Source organism: Ceratosolen solmsi, unplaced genomic scaffold (genome assembly GCF_000503995.2).
Source record: "Ceratosolen solmsi marchali unplaced genomic scaffold, CerSol_1.0 scaffold30, whole genome shotgun sequence".
Lineage (NCBI taxonomy): Eukaryota > Metazoa > Arthropoda > Insecta > Hymenoptera > Agaonidae > Ceratosolen > Ceratosolen solmsi.
The window spans coordinates 5,496,457-5,522,112 of record NW_011948421.1 but is presented as its reverse complement, the minus strand read 5'-3'; the positions used below and the strand labels follow the sequence as shown (position 1 = coordinate 5,522,112).

Here is a 25,656-nt window from a genome sequence, read left to right as displayed (position 1 = left end):
AATTTTATGTATTATTATTAAATTACTTGTATTAATATTTATTAATGTTGTCAAAATTCCTTGATATAAATGCGAAACACTTAAAGTCATTTGGAATATTAATAGTAGATTTTGAAATTACTGCTGAATAAATAAATGAAATTACTTAACTATTTATTACAATTCATATTTTAAGAGATACAGTTCACAAACAATTATTCGTGACAATATGTTATAAGTATTAATGCTTCCACATATTTCTGTTTCCCATCTTCATTAAACTATTTGAGGAAGAAAGATGAATTGACGAACAAATGCAATGAAGAAATTTACCCAGCCAAAAAAAAACGAGACGACCACTTCGCTCTTCATCTAGTCGGCCAATCGTATTGTATGTCACTCGAAGACTTGCGATAAGCGCAGGATAATGATCCTTGGGGTCGCACATTTTCCCGAAACAGCCAGTCTCGCCATAACAGTGGTGGCTGTTGGTGAGCGTGCGACGCCCGCAGGCATGTGCACCCGACCCGAGAACTCCGCCTGGACTGTCGACGACAAGCATCACCCTGAGCCAAACACCGACATCCGACCGTCAGGGGACTGCTTTTTGGTTGACGCGACCCTATAAATGCTTCGGCGCAGACGCGTGCGACTGCGCACCCGCCACTGAAGGACGAAAATGCCCGACGGTCTGCTGCAATCGTTTCCTTCTGGATTGCGTTAAAATATCAGGTATTTTTCTGGGTTAAAATCTCGCCCTTGATAAGGTCGCCTTACGGCTACTTAGCAGCTTAACAACTTAACGAGGTATGTTTTTTTATTTTATTGAGATGAGCAAGAGATTCTCAGAGGATTGCTCAGTTTTTTTCGTAAATACTCGTGCACGGTGACGTAAATGACGTTATCGGTTGGATTTCACATTGTCGCATGCAAGTTCGAGATATCAAGCTTTCTATTTCTAAAAAAGAAGAGCCCTTTCATTCCTTGTGCTAATTAAATTAACGTTTCATTTTGATTATAATGTGCGGCTCGCTTTTATTAATTCGATTATTTTGTATTTTAATAAATACATCGGCCTTATTTTAGTATGTCAATTATCACATTCTATTATAAAATTAACCTGTGTAATACAGAATTAATATTTTTTATTTTATTTTTTATTATTGCGTGAAGTATAATAAAATTACAATTGTAAATATTATTTAAACTAGTTCGGAAGCTACTTATATTTTAATGTCTGGCTAATATTTTACTTTTCTTTATTTCAATTTTTATTTCTAGTTACCTGCTAATATTTTATTTTATTATACGTTTCCTTATAGTACTTAAAAAGTAAAAAATAAGTATTGTGAAAATAGATACTATGCTTAATTAGGCTTAATGAGCTTTATTTATGGTTATGATTTTTAATTTATAATTAATTAAAATATATTATGATTGGCATATAATTAACTTTATTACCAATTACAAATGGTATTTCTCTATATATACTTGCTAATACAATGTAAAAATACTAGAAATTGTACATTGATGTATGAAATTTTCTTCTTTTTATTCTGCTCTTAAATTATTTAATATTTATAATTTGTATCTATAGAAAAAATAAATTGAAAGCTATCTTAGTTAATTTTAATATCATTGTATACATCATATTTAATTAATGGTATAACTACAATATTAAATTTTTTATATTTTACTGTAACATACTAAAGCTATGAAATATTATACATTAGATAAAATTTCTAATTTCTAATAATATCTTCATTATTTATTTTCAGAAAAATGAATGTATAAATTAATTGCTTTGTAATTATGTTACTATGTATATTTCTAAAAAATAAATATTTCTATGTAAATTTAAAAGGTACATCGATGCTTTCATTATCAACATTCTTTTAAATATTTAACTTCAAATACTATTATCATAGTTGTTTTATAAATATTTAATAAAATATAGAATGTTGATTAAGTGATGATTAAATATATTCATATAGTGATCATATTCATAATAATAATATCTGTTTAGATCAAAATCTAAACCTAACCCAACTAATAATATTAAATATATATATTGAATATATTTTTTTCATTATGATTTATATTTTTCACTTATTTATATTAATACATTACTGATGATTATTAAATATATATTTATTTTATAACTTTCCAAGTTCCAATATTGAAGAAATTTTTTATTAACATTACATCCTAACTTTTAAAATGTTTTTTAAATAAGTATATAATAAATAATAAAGTATATAAATCTATCTACTCTTACTATTTTTGTTTAATTTCATCTCAAATTAATGTTTATAATTATTGATAAATTATTATAAATGATTATTTCATTTATATATTTATTAATTATTTTGTAAATTAAATAAATTTATATACATTTTTCATTCAATATTTAGTGAGCATACGTTGTATTACATCTGTTTTAAATGGATTATTCAATTAATTTAATTTATTACATACTGTTTCCAAGTATTTCACAATCGTTTTTAGTGAAATCTTTCTCACAATACAACTGTAAATAAATTAAATAAAATATTCCGTTTATACTTATTTGAATTATTGTTTAAATATTTTGAAGAAATTAATAATTATTTTATTACAATCTATAAGCAGTAACAAAGTTACTAGTGTTTTAAAAATTAATTTATACTCAGGAAGATAAGTACATAATTAAAATTTATCAATGGATATGTATTTTTAAGTTATACAAAATTAAATTCAATCTTTATAATTAAATAATTAAATTAAGGTATTGTAATATAAATTCAAATGCTTAAACGTACTATGTACATGGATGAAATTTTCATTAAATTCTTTCTACATTCACTTCAGATACAAATAAATAATAATATTTGCTATTGCAGATTAACTTACGCCTTTATTTCATATTTTGTAAAAATATTTTTCATAGATAAGAAAATTAATTTTTTATATTTTGATCATTATCAAATTATTCGAGTAAGTAATTTTTAATTTCAAACTTATCATATTCTTAATAAATAAACAAATATACCGAAAATCCATAATTACTTTAAGATCATTGAATTCATTTACTATTAAATTAAGAACCATTGAATTGAATGTGAATACTCTTTAGATTGAATGAAAGAATGAATATTTTAAAACAAGCTTCTTGACACATGTTATATTATTTTTTTTAAATAATCGGAATATTATATCGGAAAGTATTTGTTAATATGGGTAGTAAACATGCCGTTGTAACTTAAACAATATATTCATATGAACTTCATAAAATGGTTCTAAAATGTGTTCTAAAAATGGGAAAAATTGTAAAAATGGATGTTAAAGATATTTTTTAAAGATTTAATAAATATTTTATTACCGGTAATGCTCAGACTGAAAACAATACCCGTGCCAAAAACGGTAATCTGAATATAATTCTTCTCGAATTGTGTAATGCTTCTCAATTGACTTAAATGAAAATTTTTTCTTAGAATAATATTTTTAACGTTAATAGCATAAAGAACGTAGTGCATATAAATTTGTACAAATTTCCATATTGATTTACTCAGTGATATATGAATGGTGTCTGCAGGAGGACTGGAAATAAGAGAGCAAAGACGCGAGTCATTAAGACTGTACTCTGGCATTGGTAGCCACAAGGCTCTTTCAACATACATGAACTCGCCACCAGCTTGTCGCCATATCATTTTCGCTAGAGAGTGCATAACGAATTGCGTCAATGACGCTCACGTTTAGTCCAGCATTCGCGGTCGTCTCCTCTGTAAGCTTACACGGCGAAAATTCTCTCCTTTCCGTACGGAGGTGCAACACGCAGAGTAGCGTAATTTAACGATCCATAACATGTGCACGCACTCCAGTGATTTCGCCCTCGTTTCCCCGCTCACTTTTCTTCGCCTTGCTTTTTATTATTCTTCTTGACAACGAGACGTCTGTTTTTAAAGGGGCTTTTACAATAGTCCGAAATTATTTGCTTCACAATTGCATTCGCAAGATAAAGCTGTCAGATGACCATTCTTTGTAATGATTCATCGAAAAGTATGCACTCTACCAATTTTTTTTCTTGTTCTATTCTGCACACGGTTCCCTAAGATTTAACTGTTAAAAAATCTAGTACTGATTTATTCAAATGGTATTAATAACAATAACGACATTGGATGATCATGATGATGATGATGATGACGATAATGATAATGACAACGACGACGAGGACGAGGACGAAGACGACGACGACGATGACAAAGACGACGATGATAATGAAAATACCGATAATATAAACTACCTTATTATAATTAATAATGAGAATGTTATTTTTATCTAAACTTAAATTTGAAATATTAAAAATTTTTCATTTATTAATATATAATCCATTTAAAGAAAATTTTATTATACTTTTGTTGTCTATAGACAATAAATATTTTTTAAACATGCTCGTTAAAAAATTGTAGTTCATTACAAGAAAAGTATAATTTTTAAATAATTTTTAAACAGTAACACGTTTATAAACTTTTCTAAATCCTTCTCTGTTGATTCTTAATATATAAATATGTATAATATACCATGAATTATTCTATTAAATAGCTTTTTTTAATTTTTCAATTTTATAAAACAGTATTTGCAGGTTACTTTTATAAAATTATGCGCGTCTTACATATTCTACGTATAAAAAACTCAATTCTAATTATAAGTATAAATCTAACTAATAAGAATAAAATGTATTTAATATTAGAAAATAAATTTCAGATTCAGAAAAGGAATTACTTATACAAAAATGTATATAATAGCAAATTTATCATTATTAAGCTTTATAGCTTTAACAGCTGCAACTGATATAAACATTTACTCGTTACAAGTGTTTGCTATACCGATTGTACCGCAATATTTCAATTGGACTTCCGATAGTAAGAATTAAATATTTGATCTTCTATTTTAGAAATTGTAATTTAAGTTTTTTTTTTAATGAAATATTTTTTTTTAAATATATGAAAATAAACCGGTTTGATAATTGGAAAAAATAAAATTCTACTAAAATTAACGTTGTCTACATAATTTTCAAATTTGTATTCATTTGAGTAAATATTTAAATGTTATATGACGTGTGTTTATGATAATGTTATTACGGCCGATGGTATTAACCATTCTGAATACAGAAATGAAAAACTTGAATATTGATAATTTTTTACAATATTTAATTTTTTCTTTGATAATAAAACTTCTAATTTTAATTGAGATTATTTATGAATTTATAACTTCGTTATGTAAATAAAATATTACTTGTATTGATTTTTAATATAGATTATATAAATATAAAATCAATTTTATGCATATTTTTAATATAGAAAAAGTAAATGAATCTTCGTCAAAGATATTTGTTATTTTTTATGCTAATAGCTTATAATTAATAAATTTATATTGATATATTTAAATTAATTTAAAGGCATCTTAAATTACATTTATTTTGTATAATTATTTATTTAAGTTCTGTTATTAATGTACAAAAGATTAATGTAGAATAATAATTTTATAGTTTATAAGAGTAGACAATATGTTAACAATAATAGATATAAACTTTTAACATTAACTTTAAATTAATATACGTTTATAGATGGAAGAAATGAATACCGATATGAAGCAAATTTACTCGACTCACCGGATCTACCGTCGTGGATTCATTATACTTATAGTAAAAGGACGTATCGTGGATATTTGTATGGAGTTGCACCAAAAGATCAGAAAAACTTTAAAGTACATATTTAACCCATTTTAATGTTTTAAACTTAAAATTCTATATGCTTTATTGTATTCTGATAAAATAAGTATAGTTCTAATTTAATTTTATATACTACAAAATATACTACAAAACTTCATTCTACAAACTATCTAAAAATTTAAATTCAAAGTCTAATTGAAAATAGTAATTTATAATTATATATAATTGTTGTCGATACATCTATGAAATTATAATTCTTAATTTTAGTTACAAATTACTGCTCTAAATAATAAAACCTATGAAACTAGAGAAAAAATACTAGAAGTCACAGTGTCAGATAATGACAGTATCTCAAAGTTCCAAATCCAATTGAAAGTTAATAATTGGAATGTAGAAGATATGTTTGATCATAATAGAACTGATACGCTTTTTGAGGTATTAAGGTAATTATCTTCATATTATTATATCTATAAATATTATTTAAAACAAATATTATAAATAATATCTTATAAAAGTAGATACAAATATTGTATACTCTTCCAAGAAAATAAAATTAATTAAAAAAATTAATTCATAATATAAAGGAATAGTTTTAGTGTTATAGAATGTATTATAAACTTTTAAATTAGTAGAAATATATGTTATTTTCTGTTAATAGTGAAAATAAATACAAAAAGTATTACATACTATTTTTCAAATAGTAAGGAATATTTGTTAATTTTTGTTACAATTATAGTATAGTCGTCTTCAATCTATATATTTGAACAGCTTTTATTATTGTTGATGAAAATACAAATTGTACAATCCTTATAAAAATGATTACATTAACTGTAAATACATATTACTTTATATGTACACACACACACACACACACACACACACACACACACACACCTATATATATATATATGACATAATTACATATAGAAGTAATTTTTCATTTTTTTTTATTACAAACTGTAATGTTATAAATAGGTAACTAAAAGAAATCCAGATAATTCATTATACTGACAAATAATTGTAAAGTCGTTAATTTTGTAACGTGTGTACCAAAAATATATTAAAATAAGTTTAAAATTTTAATGTACAAATCAATAAGTTATTATTTCTTAAAAATTCCATCGAGAGTAATAAAAAAAATTATTAGAATTACTGTCTATTACTTTATTATTTTAATATTATTTATTTATTATAATATAAAAAATATTAGGAGTACATTTTTAAATATCATATTAAAATATATAAATTTACAAATTAAACTTAAACGGCTTATTTTATACTTTCTTTAATAAATAAATAATAAACAAATACATTTGTTAATAAATACTTTTGTTAATAAAAATTTTGTTAATAAATAAATAAATGTATATATATATTATATATGGTTTAGATTTTTAAAATATATACTGTGTAATTTATGCATATGTAATTTAAACATTGAAGTAATAAAAAACTCAGACCTTATTTTTAAAAATTATTAATAATATCTAAAAAATAATTAACTGGAATATTATTGATTAGTATTTAATAGTATATATTAGTATTGTTTCGTTATATACATATATATAGAATATTAATTTCTCTTTTATTATATTATTGATACTTTGTATTTGTCTTGAATAGATTCATTTAATAGTGTTTTTTCTCTTTTTATTTGAAAAAATTTTAATTACGATTTTTAGAAAAAATGTCTGGAAAAATGCTACAGATCTACAGCTGACTTTTTTGGCACCAGCAATAGAATTGGGTGCACGTTATCCCTTGAAACCTGGTGGAGATGTAGGGTAAGCACTCAATTAAATCTATTTATAATATATTGATTATAATTATGATTACTAAAATGTATTGAAATTATTATTATTATATTAAATATTATTATATAAAAATCATAAATGGTTTATCATACTATTTTTATAAATTGTTAGTTATTACTCAATTAATTTAGTTACAAATTGATTTATTAATTAAAATAGTAGTTATTTCAATATCATTAAGAGATATAAAACAGTTTACAAGATATATTCTATATTATACATAATTTTGTATGAATTCATTAACCGCTTTATTAACTGACAAGCTATAATAAAAACTTTGTCTTTATCTTTTATTTTTTATTTATAAAAAAATTAATGTGAACTTATTTTAAGACATTTTACTTATATTACAATATATAACGCTAACTTAGCTATAAAACAGTGATAAATTTCAAAAACAATTTTGTTATATCTATTTAACTATTTAAATATGAATTATTTGAAGAAAATGTATGTTTAACTTTCATTGATGAATAAAAATAATTTTTTTTATGACGGGAGCGTATAAAAAATATAAACGTATGTCATAGAAATAATATAATTTTAAACACATAGAATAGGAAATTTTAGTAGAAGGCTTCATAGTAACGATTATTTGATGTTTATAAAAAAATGGAAAATATTCATAACATAGCCTAGCTTTGTAAGGATCAATGGACCCTTCTACATAATATTTATATCAAAACTAAAAGATAAAGTAAAATCAGTACTCAAACACATCATTGGCAGTCCGATTATTCCTCCGTTATCAATTTGATGCTAATGTAGGCGATTGTTCATGCAATGAAAAACAATAGGGCGGCGTGTTTGTGACCGCTTTACGAATCAAATTAATCCACTCGTTCGCTCAGACGCCTCCGGGATTCTTATCGAACGCTGATTTCAAGACTTGCCGTCCGATAATGGCCCAAAGCTGAAATCATAGCGCTACCTTGAGGATCATTGGTACGATGATCTTTCTAGAGATAGTAATTCCTAAGTATCGCCGCGAAACTTTGTTGCTATAAGTTTTTTACGCAAGTTGCATTGCTAATTGTAAGAACTTTAATGTTACATGAATTTAAAAATTACGCTATTGAAATACACTTTTATTTGATTTATTTAAATGATTATTATGAAATTTTATCAATTGCTCTAGTCGCTTCTTTTAAAGTATACTACATATCCAGGATACTAAATATTTAGGTTTGCAAATGAACAAAAAATAAAATAATTTATTCAAATATACATTTAAATTTTTTAATAATTATTTTACAATATTTTTAATTTCGTTAATAGTTTATATGCTAAGTTGTTGTAAATGTCGTTCATTATAAATTTTACTTATCAAGTGCTTAAACAATAAAGTATATTATTATGTAATTCTTATAAATCAGTTCTTTATCAGAGTTAACTGTATTTTCTTCTTATATTTATGCATCTTTTATTATGTGTGCAAAATTATTAAATGTACTTATTCCACTGAAGCTTATTTATATAACAATATGATGTAATACTAGTAAGATATTGTAAAAAAATTCATTTTTATAAAATAGAAGAATATTTCTTTAAATTAATGTATTATTTAAAAGCTTTGTATCTGTTAATTTTTATCTCTTTCATTATAATTCATATTCTTTTAATTTAAAGCTATTTTAGGACTGTAAATTGTAAATAGACTTTACCAGTACGTTGTATTTTACTTGAAAGATATATAAAGATATATGTATACGATTGTGAAAATTATTTTTATATTTTTAACTTCAATTATTTTTTATCTATATAAATAATATTTAAATACAGAAAAATAAATGAAAATTTGTCGAAGGAAAACAAGAAATACAAAGAGTAAGGGACGAAATTAAAGAGAGACAGAGAGGGAGAGAGGGTGTGAGAGAAAGAGAGAGAGAGAGAGAGAGAGAGAGAGAGGCAAACAGACAGATAGAAAAAAACTAGAAGTAGAAATTAAGAAACAAAGTATTTTTTCGTTTCTTATGAATTTTTCATTATAAGTTTATCTTTTTTAATAACTTATAGATACTTTTTTTAAAAATTAATTCTAAAAATATACATATTATCCTTATTTTTATTAGTCAATATGTTTAATAAAGAAAATCATAATTTTATATTTTTCTTTAAATACATACTTGTTGCTACAGCAAAAGTAAAATTATATTAAGTAATTTTATAATTTGTATAAATATTGAATTTTTATTTATAGTGTTAATAGATTTTTAGTACTTTTTTGAAAAGTACAACTAATTCATCTTAAATTTTAAATAAGATATTGTATATTGTGTTTAAGAAAAATAGGTGAATGTTTTAGATTTACTTATGATGTTTTGGTAGTTATAAATTATATTAGTTATAAAAAAGTAAATTTTTTTGGATTAAAGAATTTCAATGAATAAAAACTTAATTACATGAGTTTTTTCACTTAATCAGTAGTTATTTCATTTATTGGAACATAAATTAAAAAAATTTTTAAATTTAATAATGTAAATAACAAATATTTTTAAAAATTTATGTTTAAGTACTGCATAAATTTTAAAAGATTTTAAATTTGGTTTTTATGAATAAAATTATAATAATATAGATTTTACTCAATTGTTTATTTTAATCCATATTTCAAAATTATTTACTACATTCTTTTTAATTTTGGTTAAATACGTATAGCTGTTGCATTTCTTATTATAATTTCTTGACAAAGTTTCATAAATAATACTTTACATTTATATAATGAAATAGTTTGATACCATTAGTTAATTAATACCATTAGTAAATATTTCTTTCACATGTTTTATTGGAAATTTCATTTGAAATGTAATAATATAATTAAAAACATTTTTTTTAATATTTTTGAGTAGAATAAAATAAAGGTAGCGTTTATTTAAAATTTAAAATAAATAATGATCTTATATATCACTATTTATCTTATAAATGATGTTCAATTTCGGTATAAATGATACCAAGCATAATTTACTAGTTTAGGTGCATTTTATTGACATTATAAAATATATATCAGTACTTAATTAGCCCATATTGTGAGTGTAAATTTATAAATTCAAGCAAATTATAATACAACAATTTCATTTAATTTTCTAATAATCAATAATCGTTCGTACGTTCGTACGTGGTATAAGTTCACTAGTGAATGACCGATGATTAACTAGTCGTGACTGAATTTAAAGTTATGCGTTCAAACATTCTTGTCAATATTTATTAAACTCGTTGTTAGTGTTATTAGTGATAGTTACTGAATTATTACTGGATGTTGATTTAATAAGTAATGTATGTTCAAAAACAGTACTAAATTCAGATAGGTCTATGAATTCAATTATTATATTATTATAGACATTTAAAATATTGACAAATTTTCGTTATTTTTATATTTTTACTTTAATCTCTATATAATTTTGATCAATATACAATTAAATTTTGTTCATCTATCTACAAAATATAAATAAAATATTATTGATCCATTATATAAAGAGTTTAGTCATTCATAATATATTTTATTTTAGAAAAACAATGTATATGTAAAAATATACTGTACGTACAGAAATAATTGTATTCATATTTAATATTAATTTTGTTTAATTCTAGTGAACCGGATATATCAATTATTCATATGTCACATTTTAACTCTTGTTTAAACCCAATAATGTAAATTATAGTATTATATGGATGTTGTTTTTATAAAATTTTTTTTCTTACATTAGTATTTTTAAATAATTCATAAACTTATGAGGATAGAACTTTTTATTTTACAAAAAATCAATATTTATATAATACTTATTATAGTTTAATTGTCATTTATTGCATTTTTGTGTATTTTTCATTTATATAATTAAATAGATTTTATTTAATAATTTTTTTTGGATACTACTTATTGACGAATTAGTCCTTATTCACTTATTAATCTATTTATTATTTAATTAGAAATTTAATATCGGAGTAATTTAAAATGTAAAAATATTGTTTTTCTTTTAAACAATAATAATGATAAGATAATAATAATCGAAGTGTCTAACTAGCCTGTATTATATTTTTAATAAATTGATTTATATTTTAGAGCTTCTACATAAAAGAAACTTTTTTTTAATTTGAGAATGTACTTAAATATTGATTTATATAAATTGATCATATAAAATGTACTTAAATAAAAATTGAGTAAAATTCTTTTCTAACTGATTTATATTGATTATATAAAAAAATCGTTTATAATTTATAATTTATTTTACTTTATACCTACAATATTGTATAAGTGATGGTTATTTATTTAATAGTAAATTAATTATTTAATAATATATTTTGATAAAAGTATTCGTTAAATAAAATTACATTTTTCATGTAACTATTAATTTAATACAGTAAAACTTGTTAAAATGCAATAGCTGTACTGTATATTACATAATTTAAACATGATAATTAATTTTTGTTTTAATTGCAAGAAATTTGTCAATTGGAATAAAGTAAAAAAGGAAAATGTTATTTATTTAACAAAAAGTATAGATACAAATTATTTTTGTTTTAAATATTTTAAGTAATTGAACTTCTATAACATAATTATTTTTATAACATAATTATTTTAACATAATAGAATTAAATTATGTTGCATTTTTTAACAGTTTAATGCGGTCATGAGAATTACTTTTAATATTATGTCTATGGATTTGTCCTACCATTCCTAGTCATTTCTACTTCAGGAACTACATATAATATTTTTAAATATTAAAAAAAAATTTATACTTTTATTTAAAATAAAATGTATATATATATATATATATATATATATATATATATATATATATATATATATATATATTTGAGTTTATAATGAAACTATACCTATATATATATATATATATATATATGGGTAATTTATGTTTACATTAACATAAATGTTTAACTGCAGTGTTTAATGGCATTAAATACGTGTATCAGTTCGTAATTAAATTTTCTTTTTAAATTATTTTAGTAATTAACCCCAAATGGCTACATAAAAAAAATTAGTAAATAAAAAAAAATCAACGGACTATTTCATAGTGCAAATAATAGGATTGACAGTTTGTTTAAAGAGAAATAAATTTCTTATCGCTTTTCTGTAATCGTTTGATGTATTCTTGACACATTTTTATTATTTAAAAGCATCTACGAGATTATTCTGAAACATGTACTATAAATAAACAAATTTGAGGGTTAAACTTGTAAATCAGTCTGTACTTTGCAATAAAAATTACTGCTTGACTGATTAATATTTTATTAATAATTTCTAGTTTTATTAATAGATTCAATAACATTTGGCCTTTTGTAATTTTAGTATTTTACTTTATTGTAAAATATTTTATTCTCATCGATATATTTTTGTTAATAATGATAAATTTAATTGTAAATATCGAATAATTTTCGACATTTTTTAGTATGTTTATAATATTTTTATTTTTCTTAAAGTTATGTTATTGCAATGAATATATGGACATAATTTAAGGGAATATTCTTAGAGATAAAACTTAACTATTCTACAAAAAATGAAAAAAGGATAGTACATATATGTGAATTTGAGTTAACATCGAACTAAAGTAGTCTCGGCTGAAACTTAGACTTGGAAGATTAAAACGCTGCGACACATGCGCACGCACGTGCACTCGATAGTGGGCAACAAGTGCCGCTTCTCTTTCGTAATATGTAAAGAAAAAACAGAAAAATGAAAACAAATCGTTCGTTGCATACTGTATGACAGAAGAAGGCGGAAATGAAAGTTGTGGACCTCTTGACGCTCAAAACTTTAGAGCATGTATATGAAATTATTGAAGAAGCGAGTCACGTAAAGTTTACCCACTCTGTGAAGACTACGTTTCCCGTCCATCCAGTTCTCTCTCTCTCTCTCTCTCCCCTCTCTTTCTCGTTCCTTCTCTCTCTCTCTGTCTCCTCTCTTTCTCGTTCCTTCTCTCTCCCTCTCGTTCTCTTTCTCTCGCTCTTTTCGCCTCCCGCTCTCCCGCCCCCTCTCTCCCTTTTTCTGATTCCGTGCACACATCCACTGTGCTTATGAAATGCCAGCCGATCGGCCGGAGAACGGAAGGAGAGAGAGGAACGAATAGCTAGCTGCGTTTCCTTTACGAAATTTTAATGGAAAATTTGTTAAAAAATGCACAACTTGTCCGCTCGCGACTTCTTTCTCGACTCGTCGTAGGTGTGCACCTCTTTCAAAACTCTCTGACAAGGCCGCACCGATAAAGCAACACAATAACACAATGACGAGGTGACGACGCGAAACAGCCGGACCGCGCGCGGGCGCGGCTCCCGAATTCGAACACACGCCGCACCGACGGCTAAATGCCAACTGAATCCATGCGCCGCGTTCTCGCAGCTATGCGCACCGGCTAAGTTTACTCGCGCGAGTGTATATTGTAGCACGTCGTATCTCCCTCTTCTTTACTTTACCATCCCCCCTTTCACTCCCTCGCGTCCTCTTCCACTTCCTCTTCTTTTTTTGCAACTCGTCGCGCGTTAACATCCCTTCCCCCACCGCTGTCTTACAATTTCTCTTTTTTCTTTTAAATATTTATTTACTATATTTCAACCATGATCTGTATCTTTTTAATTTTTGAGAACACTGTTTATTTGATTCATTTTTCCTCACCTTCAGTTTTACCTATCGATTTGGTTAATTATTTCATTTTAATTCCGAATAATCAACATTAGCGCCTTCATCATTATTATTTATTTTGTATTGCTTGTATGACGTTTACATTTAATGATTTATTATTTCTAAAGCATACGAGAATGGTACTATAATATAATATGGATTTATTGTACGTAAAATATATGCTCAAGTATTACAGGATTCGCGCGCAATATAGAAAATAAATTAATATCTTGTATTTTATAAATTATTCAGTGTCATATAAAGTTTATAATTGTATTTTAATTGATTAAATTATATGAAAATATCGTCAAGCCAATATTTCATTGTATAATTTTATTTGATTTGGTAATTATTAATTTTATTATTGATTTGGTGCTAATGAAACTAAAAAAATTTTTTTATATGCATTCATTAAAACTAATAATTATAACACTGATAATAAATGGGTGATATTATTATTCATGCCACTTAATTTTAAAATTAAACCCACTTTAATATAATTAAGTAATTTGATCATATAAACTTGACCAGCTAATTTATAAACTAGATAATTTTATTTATTACAAAATACAATAAATAATCTCTTACTCTTTTGTACATTCTTAAAAAAAATTTTAAAAATAAATGGGATTTATAAATAAACAAAAGTAGAGCATTTGAAATGATCAAAGAATGACATTTGCAGTACAAATTGCTAGTTTATTTTTCTATGATCCTCGTTTATATCTGACTTCATACTTCATCTTATTTCATTGTTTTTTTTTCTTTCAGTTTTTTTTATCTATATATTTTTAAAACTTGTTCTCGTCATTATATATTGATTTATTAATATAATATTAGAAAAAATATATTATCTCGTTGAAAATTAATTTTATTCACAAAAGTATCATAGGTTATAAAATAATCTTAACATTAGTATATAATTATCAGGCGGATTAATTTTAATAATTTATTTCTTTTAGTTGAAGTAATTAATGATTTTAACAAATTTTAATAAATTTTATGCATCATGATATAAAGAAATATTTTCTATATTTCACAAATAAGTTTTTCATTGTTTTTCCTGGCTTGCTCACTGGTATTAACTCAATCTAACTCTCCACTGTCCGTAATTACCTATCTATTCTATCTTATCATTGTCTTTTCTTTTCTATTCTTTGCTCACTTCGTTCTTCTTTCTCTTTTTGTACTTTAACTAATTTTCATGCTTCGACGCGAATGACTACATGAATGCTCTTACGTCAAACGCCATTGATGTGTATGACGATGCAAAAATAGCGGGATGTACTTGTATAAATAGTTACATACATATGTATAAATGTTTCGTTCACACGCAAATCAATGAAGCTCTTTATATTCTAAAAAAGGGAATAAATAAATGTTATTTTATTAAGCATTTATGACAGACACTTGAGATATTTTATTTATTCTTTTTCTTTGAACATTCATTTTGAATAATTTTTGTTTAACATTATAGTATATATAATATCAATATAATATTAATATATCAACATATAATATATATATATATATATATATATATATATATAACATCAATATCATTTGTAGCAATTTCCAATGGTGCAAAATCCAATATCATTGGTTGCAATATGTTATATATATTATACAATTTTGCTTTTAATTTTTAAGTAGACCTAAAATGTATCAAAATTTTTTTACACATATGCATATACATATATATATATATAATCAAGAAATGATTAAATGATTTTGTAGAACAATAAATCTTTATAAATATTTCCAACTTAATGATTTTTAATTTTTCTAATTAAAAAAAAATACATTTTATAATTATAATGAACATTAATTATAAAAATTTTACGATGAATTTTTTTTTTATAAATATAATTAATACAATCTATAGTTAATGTAATTGCTATAGCTATAGTTAATGTATTTCCTTAGAATTGGAATAATATTTTTATAATTAGTCATTTTCTAATTTGATTTGGTAAATTAATTAAAATATTTAGTAATATTTATTTTTAGAAATTAATAGTTAGAAATATTAGCATAATTATATTAATTGCACATATAAATATTATATTAAAAATATCTATTTTCCGTGAATAAGCAATATTCGAGATATTAATATTTTAGTATTATTATTAAATACAATTCTACATGAAGGTTATTTGATAATATTTATAAGAAAACCTAGATTATAAATAAAGAAATATACATTTAACAGAAGAATAAGAAATAATATTTTTTCATACTGTTTCTAAATATATATATTAACTTAACGTATTGTTATTTTAAAGTGCAGTAAAATAATAAATATAATAATTATAAAAATATTTTTATAATTTATTTGTTAATTAATGTTATAAATCGAAAAGACAATAATATACACACAAGCTCTGAATGAACTATTAAATATATGCCAAAATAACTATAATCAAATTCGGAAACATAGCTTGGGTTAATATGTAGACAAAAGATATTGATTTAATCGTTCATGTATAGTATTGATGCAAATGACTATCAGGGATTGACTTGTTATTCTATCTCTTTCGATATTCTAGATCACTTTATCATTTTCTTCGATAGTTGTTTTTTACCAGATGGAATACTTATATTTACATCTGTTTATATCAACTTAAATTTTTCTAGTTTTTATTTTAACATTATCATGCATGCACTGAATGAAAATAAATTTACTAAATAAAAATACGTTTTTCATTTTAATATGCTTACATTTATATATATTGTTTCTATTTCAATTATAAAAGAAAAAAATTTGTCTTCTTAAATTTATAAATAAAATATGATTTACACATTGATAATATATAGTTTTCTCATATATAAAAATTCTTCTTATTTATTATAATAATGAAATGTATTATCTCTATAGGAGATAAGAAGACATTTTGATTCCATAATTATTATTTCCATAATCATATACTTGTGTCATTATTCAATGATCTTATAACAAAAAAATTTCCATCATGATAAATTTATATATTTAAATATATTTAAATATATTTAAATACTTATTAATTAAGCAATAATCTAAGTAATACAAATTCATTGCATCGATTTATTTCTGATAAAAATACGAATTTAATGTTGTATTAATGCCGTACCAATGTTACTGTTACGGAACTTACATAAAATAAGTAATGCCAATTCACGTTTTATGTGTTAATATTTACAAAAAATAAAATTTTTTAAATTGTAAATTTTTTCAAAAAAGTGTTTTAAATTTATTAAAAAATTATAATTATTTTCATTAAATTAATAATAACAAATTATTTATTAGGAACAATAATTATAATTAAAGTAATAGTGTATTTATTATATTGTTTAGTTACACATATTTAATGATATTGAATAGTTTAATATATATTACATGTATCTATCATTTTTAAACTTTATGTAAAATATAATAATTTAAATATCTTGAAGTTATTTAAATCTAAATTCTAATTATTATTTGATAATACTTATTAACTGGTAATAATTGATAATATTAGGCTTATATGCTAATGTAAATTATTTATGAAAGCAAAGAAAAGCAAAAATCTACTATATTAAAATATAAAATTAAAATACCAAAAAACCAACTTTGAAATTTTTGTATATAACAATACAGGCGACAAATTTTATTACCACAAATATAATAGTAATTTAAAATATACTATTTTTAGTATTATTTGATTAACATTATAATAGAATTACTCTATTAAAATATTAAATTATATTTATCACAATGAACGTCAATTATAAAGTAATAAATGTATATACACTAAATTGTCAAATAAATATAAAATATATAACTTTATTACTATTTTAATGTTATTGCAGGACAGTTTTAAGGTTGGGTAGTTCTATACCATTTTCAATTGATTTACAAAATCTTGAAAAGGAATTAGAACCGACAATGAAAAAGTTCACTACTTGTGATTTTAAGAAAGTATCTTTTGACCGATTCTTTTTTGGCTTTGAATTTGACTGGTGTTATTTTAGATTGGTACGTATAATTAATTTTTACTTATAGGTACGCGATGAACTTAAATATATTATTGATTAATTTTATATAGAAAAAAAAAACGTAATAAGTTCAACCGATTCATAAACAAGTGAAGCGCAAGTTGTCCGTAATATGATAATCGAACATCTAGTTGTAATTCCTTCTACATTAACGAGAAGTAAGTCGATGTCATCGATGTTGTAGATCGAGGTAAGCTATGGATTAGAGGAAGAGAGTGGACGTCGGGACATGAACGCGAGCATAATCGGTTTGCCACCCGCGTCCTCAACTTTAAGCAGTGAATTCGAGCATTCCGAGTGGCGTTGGACCCGTCCTTACAAGTCCCGGATGCCGATACGGAGCTATCGCCGTGAAATTTTCACAAGTGTTTTCGTGCCGGCCCTTCTTCTTATGTTGCTGGTCGGCCTTCTCAGCGCTACTCTTTGCCTCCATCACGACCAACTGTGAGTATTTAATTCTTAAAAAGCTTACTAAGATCGGTATGTCATATCTTAACCCATTTTTCTTATTTATCGGAGAGTTATTCCATGCTTATATACAACTGTTTACTTTTCGTAGTATTATTTGATTTTGATTAATTTTTTATCAGGTCAAATTATAGCATAGATCAAAATTATAGCTAACTGATTAGCAGTTGAGACTCTTGGATTAATTTCAATCATTTTCTTTTCATTCAATGTGAATTGTTCGACGTCAATAAAAATTGTTTAAATTTTTAAAACTATTTAAATGAAACTCAGTTACAATATTACATAAATAAGCAAATGAAAATGTAATAAATAATTTCACAAAGAGATATCTATTCTCGTTTAAATGCTTAACGTTTACATTTATAATAGTATTACTTTTTAACTACTGTAACTAGTAAAGTAATTTTTTTAATCAAATTTAAAAAATCACAACAAACATTTCATATCTGTGCAATTATGAAAATAAGATTATTTAAGATAAATATAGATTAATACCAATAAATCTATTTTAATTTTTTATCCCAAGAGTGTTTTATATTTATTTTATAATTTTAAGATATTAATTTACTTAATTATAACCATTTCTTTATTTGTCAATGTTAACAACTAAATATTATTTAACTCTTTCACCATTGGTTTATATGTGAACAAATATTAATATTTAATTGTTTTAAAGTTTTCGTTATATTCTTTAAAAACTCGACACATCAAACTATCAAGTCGCCTCGCTATGTACGTGTTGAAATAAACCTCTAAATGCATTACGCTAATCAACTCACAACTTGTTCATCGACAAAAGTCAGACTTACAAATGAAAAAATTTTCATCTCGAACTCTATACCGCTAAGTTTTGGACACACGCGTATATACTTAGAAAGAGACAAAAAAACAAAACAAAAATAGAAATTGTGGAACAATAATAAAATATTCAAACATTCAAATATATTGAATGACTAATTTGGAAACTAATTGAGAACAAGAATAATTTATTATTAATATAAAATAAAGTTAAATATTTTTAAGGTGGAGTAGGTAAATAATACATTAGAAAGTATTTTGATAAATATGAATATATGTATAATAAATAAATTTATACATCTATTTATAGGCTTAAATAAAAAATACAACGAAATAAAAAAATTATAAAGTGTTAATTGTAAATAGCAATTTTCATAATTATTTACCATTAAAAGTATTGTGTAGAAAACTATTAATAGGTTAATTTGAAAATTCTATTTCTAAATATTTAATTTTTAAATATAAATACAAATACAGATATGTCAATGTATTAAGTAATACGAATAAAAATTTAAGTAAATATAACTACTGCGAAAAATATCTATCCAGTTCTAAAAAATAATAATGAATCAATACATAATACATGATATTTTAATCCGAATAAACATATTCATATTACATGATCTTAAATTGATAAAATTTATTTAAACTCAGTTTTATGAATAATATTTGTTTATTCATATATAACTTGAAAAATTATTAATTTAATATATGTATAATATAAATAATTAGAGAAAATCTAAAATAAATGAAAATATTTGTTAAAAATAAAAGTGTTTGAATGGTGCGGATGTATGTTGCAAATAGATAGAATGTCGTAATCTAAATAATACGTTGGCGTTCATGGATAAAGTAAATATTGTCAGTTTTTTATGTTACATTAATGCTAATAATATAACATTTACATCCTTGATAATTTACAATAAGTGTATATTAATTCGGTATATTTTATAGATACATGCATATGTACACGTATCTATGTAGGTACAGATTTTTATGACGTTTTTATTTTACGACGGCACCTTTTTTAAAGCCGTCTTTTTCTTCTTTAATTATAAATTTATTTCTTTGAATATATGTCGATAATATATATAAATAATAATAATTAGCATCTTTTAGATAAATTGTAGATAAATATAACTTGCTAATCCATTGATATTCCTATTCCTTCTTTTTTTATGGATTCAACCTAAAATATCAATCCTAATTTTTGTCAAACCAAATATTACAGCAGATTACAAATATCACCAATAGTAATTTGAATAAGAAAATTATGAAAATTAATTATTATAAATAATAATACATTAAAATATTTACATAATAAAAAATACTGTATATAAAATTTATAAAATTAATAAAACTTAGATTATATAATAATAAAAATATTATCCGAATGAAGTACTTTATTGTTACTACATTAGATTTCTACTAAATTCTGTTCAATACATAACTTTCATGCTTTTTTCGAACCTTATTTGGATAAAATATCCAAATGTTTGGATAAAAATAATAGCAAATACAAATTGATTAAAAAGAAATTTTTGTCTGATACACATGATTAATTTTAAACATTAAAAAATATACAGTATATGCCATTTTTAAGCATGGCCTGTGTCTACGAACATTTGCTTTAATTTTTAATAAACACATTTGAATCAGCATTATTTTTATAAGTATTCTTCTGAGAAGGACATTCTTATGACGTATAACTATGACGTTACATCAATTGTCACAGCTTCAAATTCAATTATGACAAACTTCATTGTGCACCATTTATTTATCAATAATAATATTAAAATGAAAAGGTTGTGCTATAAAAAGTATATTGTATAAGCATATAATTAATCATTATAAGCGATATCAATGAAGATATTTTTTTAAATATTTAATTACATATAAAATTATAAAATCGATAAATGAGTTATTTCAATGTTTGATTTCTAAAACTCAGTTGCTCATATTTTAGTCACTGTGGATTTCCGATACGGCAATTATATATATTACCAATATTTTCGACAATAATACTTATAAAGCTCGTTTAATGACTTCCTCAAATCTTTTTGTAATTTTCATTTATAAATTATTCAAAATAAATTACAAAATAATAAATATTACAAAATAAATTTATTTCAAATAATATTTTTTATATTTTTATATATTTTTTTTTATTTTTATATTTTATATATTTTTTATTATAATATTTAATATTTTCTATAATTTTCTAATATTTAAAATTAACATATAACATATAAAAATCTTAAAAACCACAATATCTAAATAATTAAAATTGTAATATAAATTTATTCAATTAAGGATTCATTTACTACATACTAATTGAAGAAATTAATTAATATATTAATTTAATATATTAATATTATGCTCTAATAAAATATGAGATATACTATATTAAGATAACAATTAAAATATAATTATGGTAAATTAACTAAATATTATGTCAATAATGTTTTAATATTATGTATTTTTTTATAATAATATATATATGATTTTAATTATTATATATTCAGTTGTTATATGTTAATATATAACTAAAAAACGTATATTGTAATTTGTGTTTAATATGACATATATGCCAACGAATTTAAAGTGTATGTGAGTACCCATACAGTATTTTAAGAAGTTTTATCATTTCTAGAATGTGTCATTATACATTTCTTATTATTTTATATTCTTAATTCTATCATTTCAGTTAATTATTCGTGATTCGAAAGATATTTTTTTTGTATTTAAAAGAAATTATATACTTCTATGCATAGTTACATTTTTAAATTTAATCGATAAGTTTAATCGATTATTAAAATTTAATATATTTCTGTCGCATTAAGATATTGAAATAATATATAGAAAAATATATCTAAATCTACTTTATAATTCTATTTTATAATAATACAAATTTTTGTTTATTATATTTTTAAAATATTTCATAAAATACATAGATTTTTTAATTATTTAATTTACGAAAAATACCTTTTCGACTAATCTAAATTGAAATTATATTTTATTATAAATTATATTAAAATGTATTTAAGGTTTTAGAAAGCTGATAACTTTTATTTATACTATGTTTATTAATATTAATTCAGGTAATATGAAATTTTGTTTTCAGTTTACGAGTCTTCAAAATAATCATCATAATAAGCATTATTACAAGCATCTAAAACTTAGTATAAATCGTATATATTGAATTATTTTATAATTATTAACAAACAATTCAAGTGTAATCATTTTAATTTTATAAATAAATAAGGAACGTTGATTTAATATTTTTTTTAATATTGTGTTATATTTTCAAAATCCACTAAAATGTATTCACTTAATTAAATTTTTTATCATACTCAATATCATTAATCTAAAGAAAAAAACCGAAAAAATTTATCAGAAGATTAAAGTTTAATAAATGAATACGATTGTATCTACGTACTAAAAGAATCTAGGTAATGTAATTAAGAAGTAATAATATTATAAAATTTATAAATTTTACAAATACATTCTTCCAGAATCACTGGGAATAATAAAAGAAGCTCTGCATTACTTAAAGAAAATAATGGAACAAATGGAGTTCAAATGATACAATATGCAACTACATCAACTAACAGAGGTACATTTCGGTCACTCTCAGGTCCTCAATCTTGTTGTAGTCCAACACTGAGTGATTCGCAATCAATTAATCGTAGTCCCAGGTACTACAAAAATTACTATTTACAAAATTTATTTAATTAGTAGAAACAGTTATACATTAAATGCTATAATATATTATCATACAAAGAAAAACTAATAAATAATATAAGATAATTTAAAATTAATGAAGATTCGGATTTATTATTATTGTAAAGTATATAGTATATAAGACAATATTGATTCCAATAATTTTAACTTGCATAAACTATTCTCTAAGCTTAATTTAAAAATCAAATAACATAAATAATGATAAATAATAACATTTTTAATCATTTGCTGTTTTTTCAAATAACAATTAATAAACATAAAGTAAATATTATTTAAAAATTAAAATATTTTAATGAAAATAGCTTAATATTTGTTATTATATAGTTGATAAAAATCTTTGATAATAATTAAATTTATTCCATTGTTATCCAACGTTATATCATCAAACAATTGGTTATATTATATATATGATAATTAATAGAGTAATGAATATATTTCAGAACTACAAAAGATAATATCAATATATACGTTCGTCCTAATCCACCACCGTACATAACCCCAAATAACTTGTAAGTATCTAGAATGAATAGAAAACTCAAAAAATGATTGAGATAAGAAATGAAAAATTCAAGATAACTTTCTGAGAATTGCCGATAAAAAAATGAAAGATAATAATTAAAATTTTAATGTTGTAAAAATATCTATTGTCATTGTAGTATACAATGAAAAAAATTTTGGTTGTTTGATAACTTGATTGCAGAAGAAAAGGAAGTGTAAAACAGAATTTGAAATATATGATATAAAAAAAATGTTTTTAATCTATTTAAATATTTAAAATGATTTTATAATTTTATATATTTTACAATTTTATATTATATTGTTTTAAAGCAAACTAATATTTGAACTAACAACTATTGAATTTTAGGTAAATTATTATACATTTTTAAACTTTATTGATTAATTTAGTTTAATTCTTATTATTAAATATGCACAAAATAATTTTTTATAAGTTCTATTATAATTTACAATTTTATAAGAAATTATAGCAGTTTAAATTTTTATGGCTTTTACAAACAATTATAATACATAAATAATTTGCAGCATATAAATTAATAGTAATTAAATTAAAAGTTTGTTCTCTTTTGTTTTCGTATTATTGAAATTTATTATTGAAAACTTTTATAAAACATAATTTTCGTTCATGATATTTTTGTAATAAAAGCGGTATGATAATTATTCATCATTAATTTAAGGTATAATTTAAAATCTAGAAATGTTATATTTTAAATTCTAAATTGTAGCTGCCGTTGTATATTGTATAATACATGAAAACATTTTTTCTCTAAGCAATATCGACAAAGTTCTTATTTAATAATTATAATATTATTTCAAATTAATTAATTTTTCAATTTTATTCAATAATTTTCAATGCAATTAATTTCAAAATTATTTAGTCTTTAATGTGTTCAAAATTTATAATATTATAATTACAAATCTATAATGAATATAATAGGCGATGTAGCAAGTGAGTATTTAAAACAAATTCTAAAATAATTTTTTGAAAATTGAGATGATTTATTTAGTAAAAAATTAATTCAAATAAAAATAAAACCTTTTTACTGAATAATTTTTTTAAATAAATAATTTATTATATTAAATTTCAATACGTTAGAATAAAATTGGTAAAAAATTTTATCCAACTATGTCATCAATTCTTAGAGAATTATAATGTAAGCTGAGATTTTATTTCAAATGTTTATACATTATTTAATCAAAAAATTAAATATTTATTTTTTATATAAACAATTAATAAAATCAATATTCAGTTAATAGATTTAGAATGACATTTTTACAAGTAGTTACAGAAAAAATCATTATAATAATTTAACTTAATATATTTTAGCGATATAAATATATGTTGTTTTCAAGTCCTCAATACAGAATAATATAAATATAGTATTCCAAATAATTATAAACAAATACGAAGCAATCAAGGCTACTGAAAATATTTTATGAAAAAATTTTATGAATAAAATGAAAGTATAATCATGTATTGAAATCTTAAGATTATAAAAATAACATAATACAATATTTAATAATTTAATTTTATTCATTAAAATGATATTAACTTAAAGAAATAGTTAATATCTGTTTAACTTTATTTATTTATATTTACTTTCAAGTTAAAAGAACATTGTGTTTTATTTAATTTAGAATCGAATTTAGAAAAATAATATAAATACAATACAAAAACATTAAAAATGAATATATATAGATTGATAATAATAATATTTTATAATATATATAAATATATGTATATTTATGAAATATATTATTACACTTATAAATAATGTGAAAATATTGTTTTTAGTGGTGGCACTGGTATTCGAGCTGATTTTTGACTACACGAGAAGCCGATTGAAACATGGTTTTGTTAAAGAAACAGATGTAATTCATGCTGACTTTAAATCGAGATAATATATCACCATTGAATTTCATGCATGCAGATCTATTATGCTTTTAAATTTTTGTAATAAATCTTTTATATCAGAGAA

At 22.5% G+C, this 25,656-nt stretch overlaps 1 protein-coding gene across 1 annotated transcript; it reads left to right on the top strand.

Annotated features, from left to right (window-relative positions):
* Positions 1 to 328: 328 nt before the first annotated feature.
* Positions 329 to 25,656, top strand: Scgalpha (sarcoglycan alpha). The gene is made up of 10 exons (XM_011498604.1): positions 329 to 786; positions 4,723 to 4,880; positions 5,585 to 5,724; positions 5,957 to 6,132; positions 7,372 to 7,473; positions 17,963 to 18,128; positions 18,333 to 18,592; positions 22,933 to 23,115; positions 23,602 to 23,670; positions 25,473 to 25,656. Exons 2-10 carry the CDS (start codon positions 4,751 to 4,753, stop codon positions 25,501 to 25,503), a joined length of 1,257 nt encoding a protein of 418 aa, XP_011496906.1. The 5' UTR covers positions 329 to 786; positions 4,723 to 4,750; the 3' UTR covers positions 25,504 to 25,656.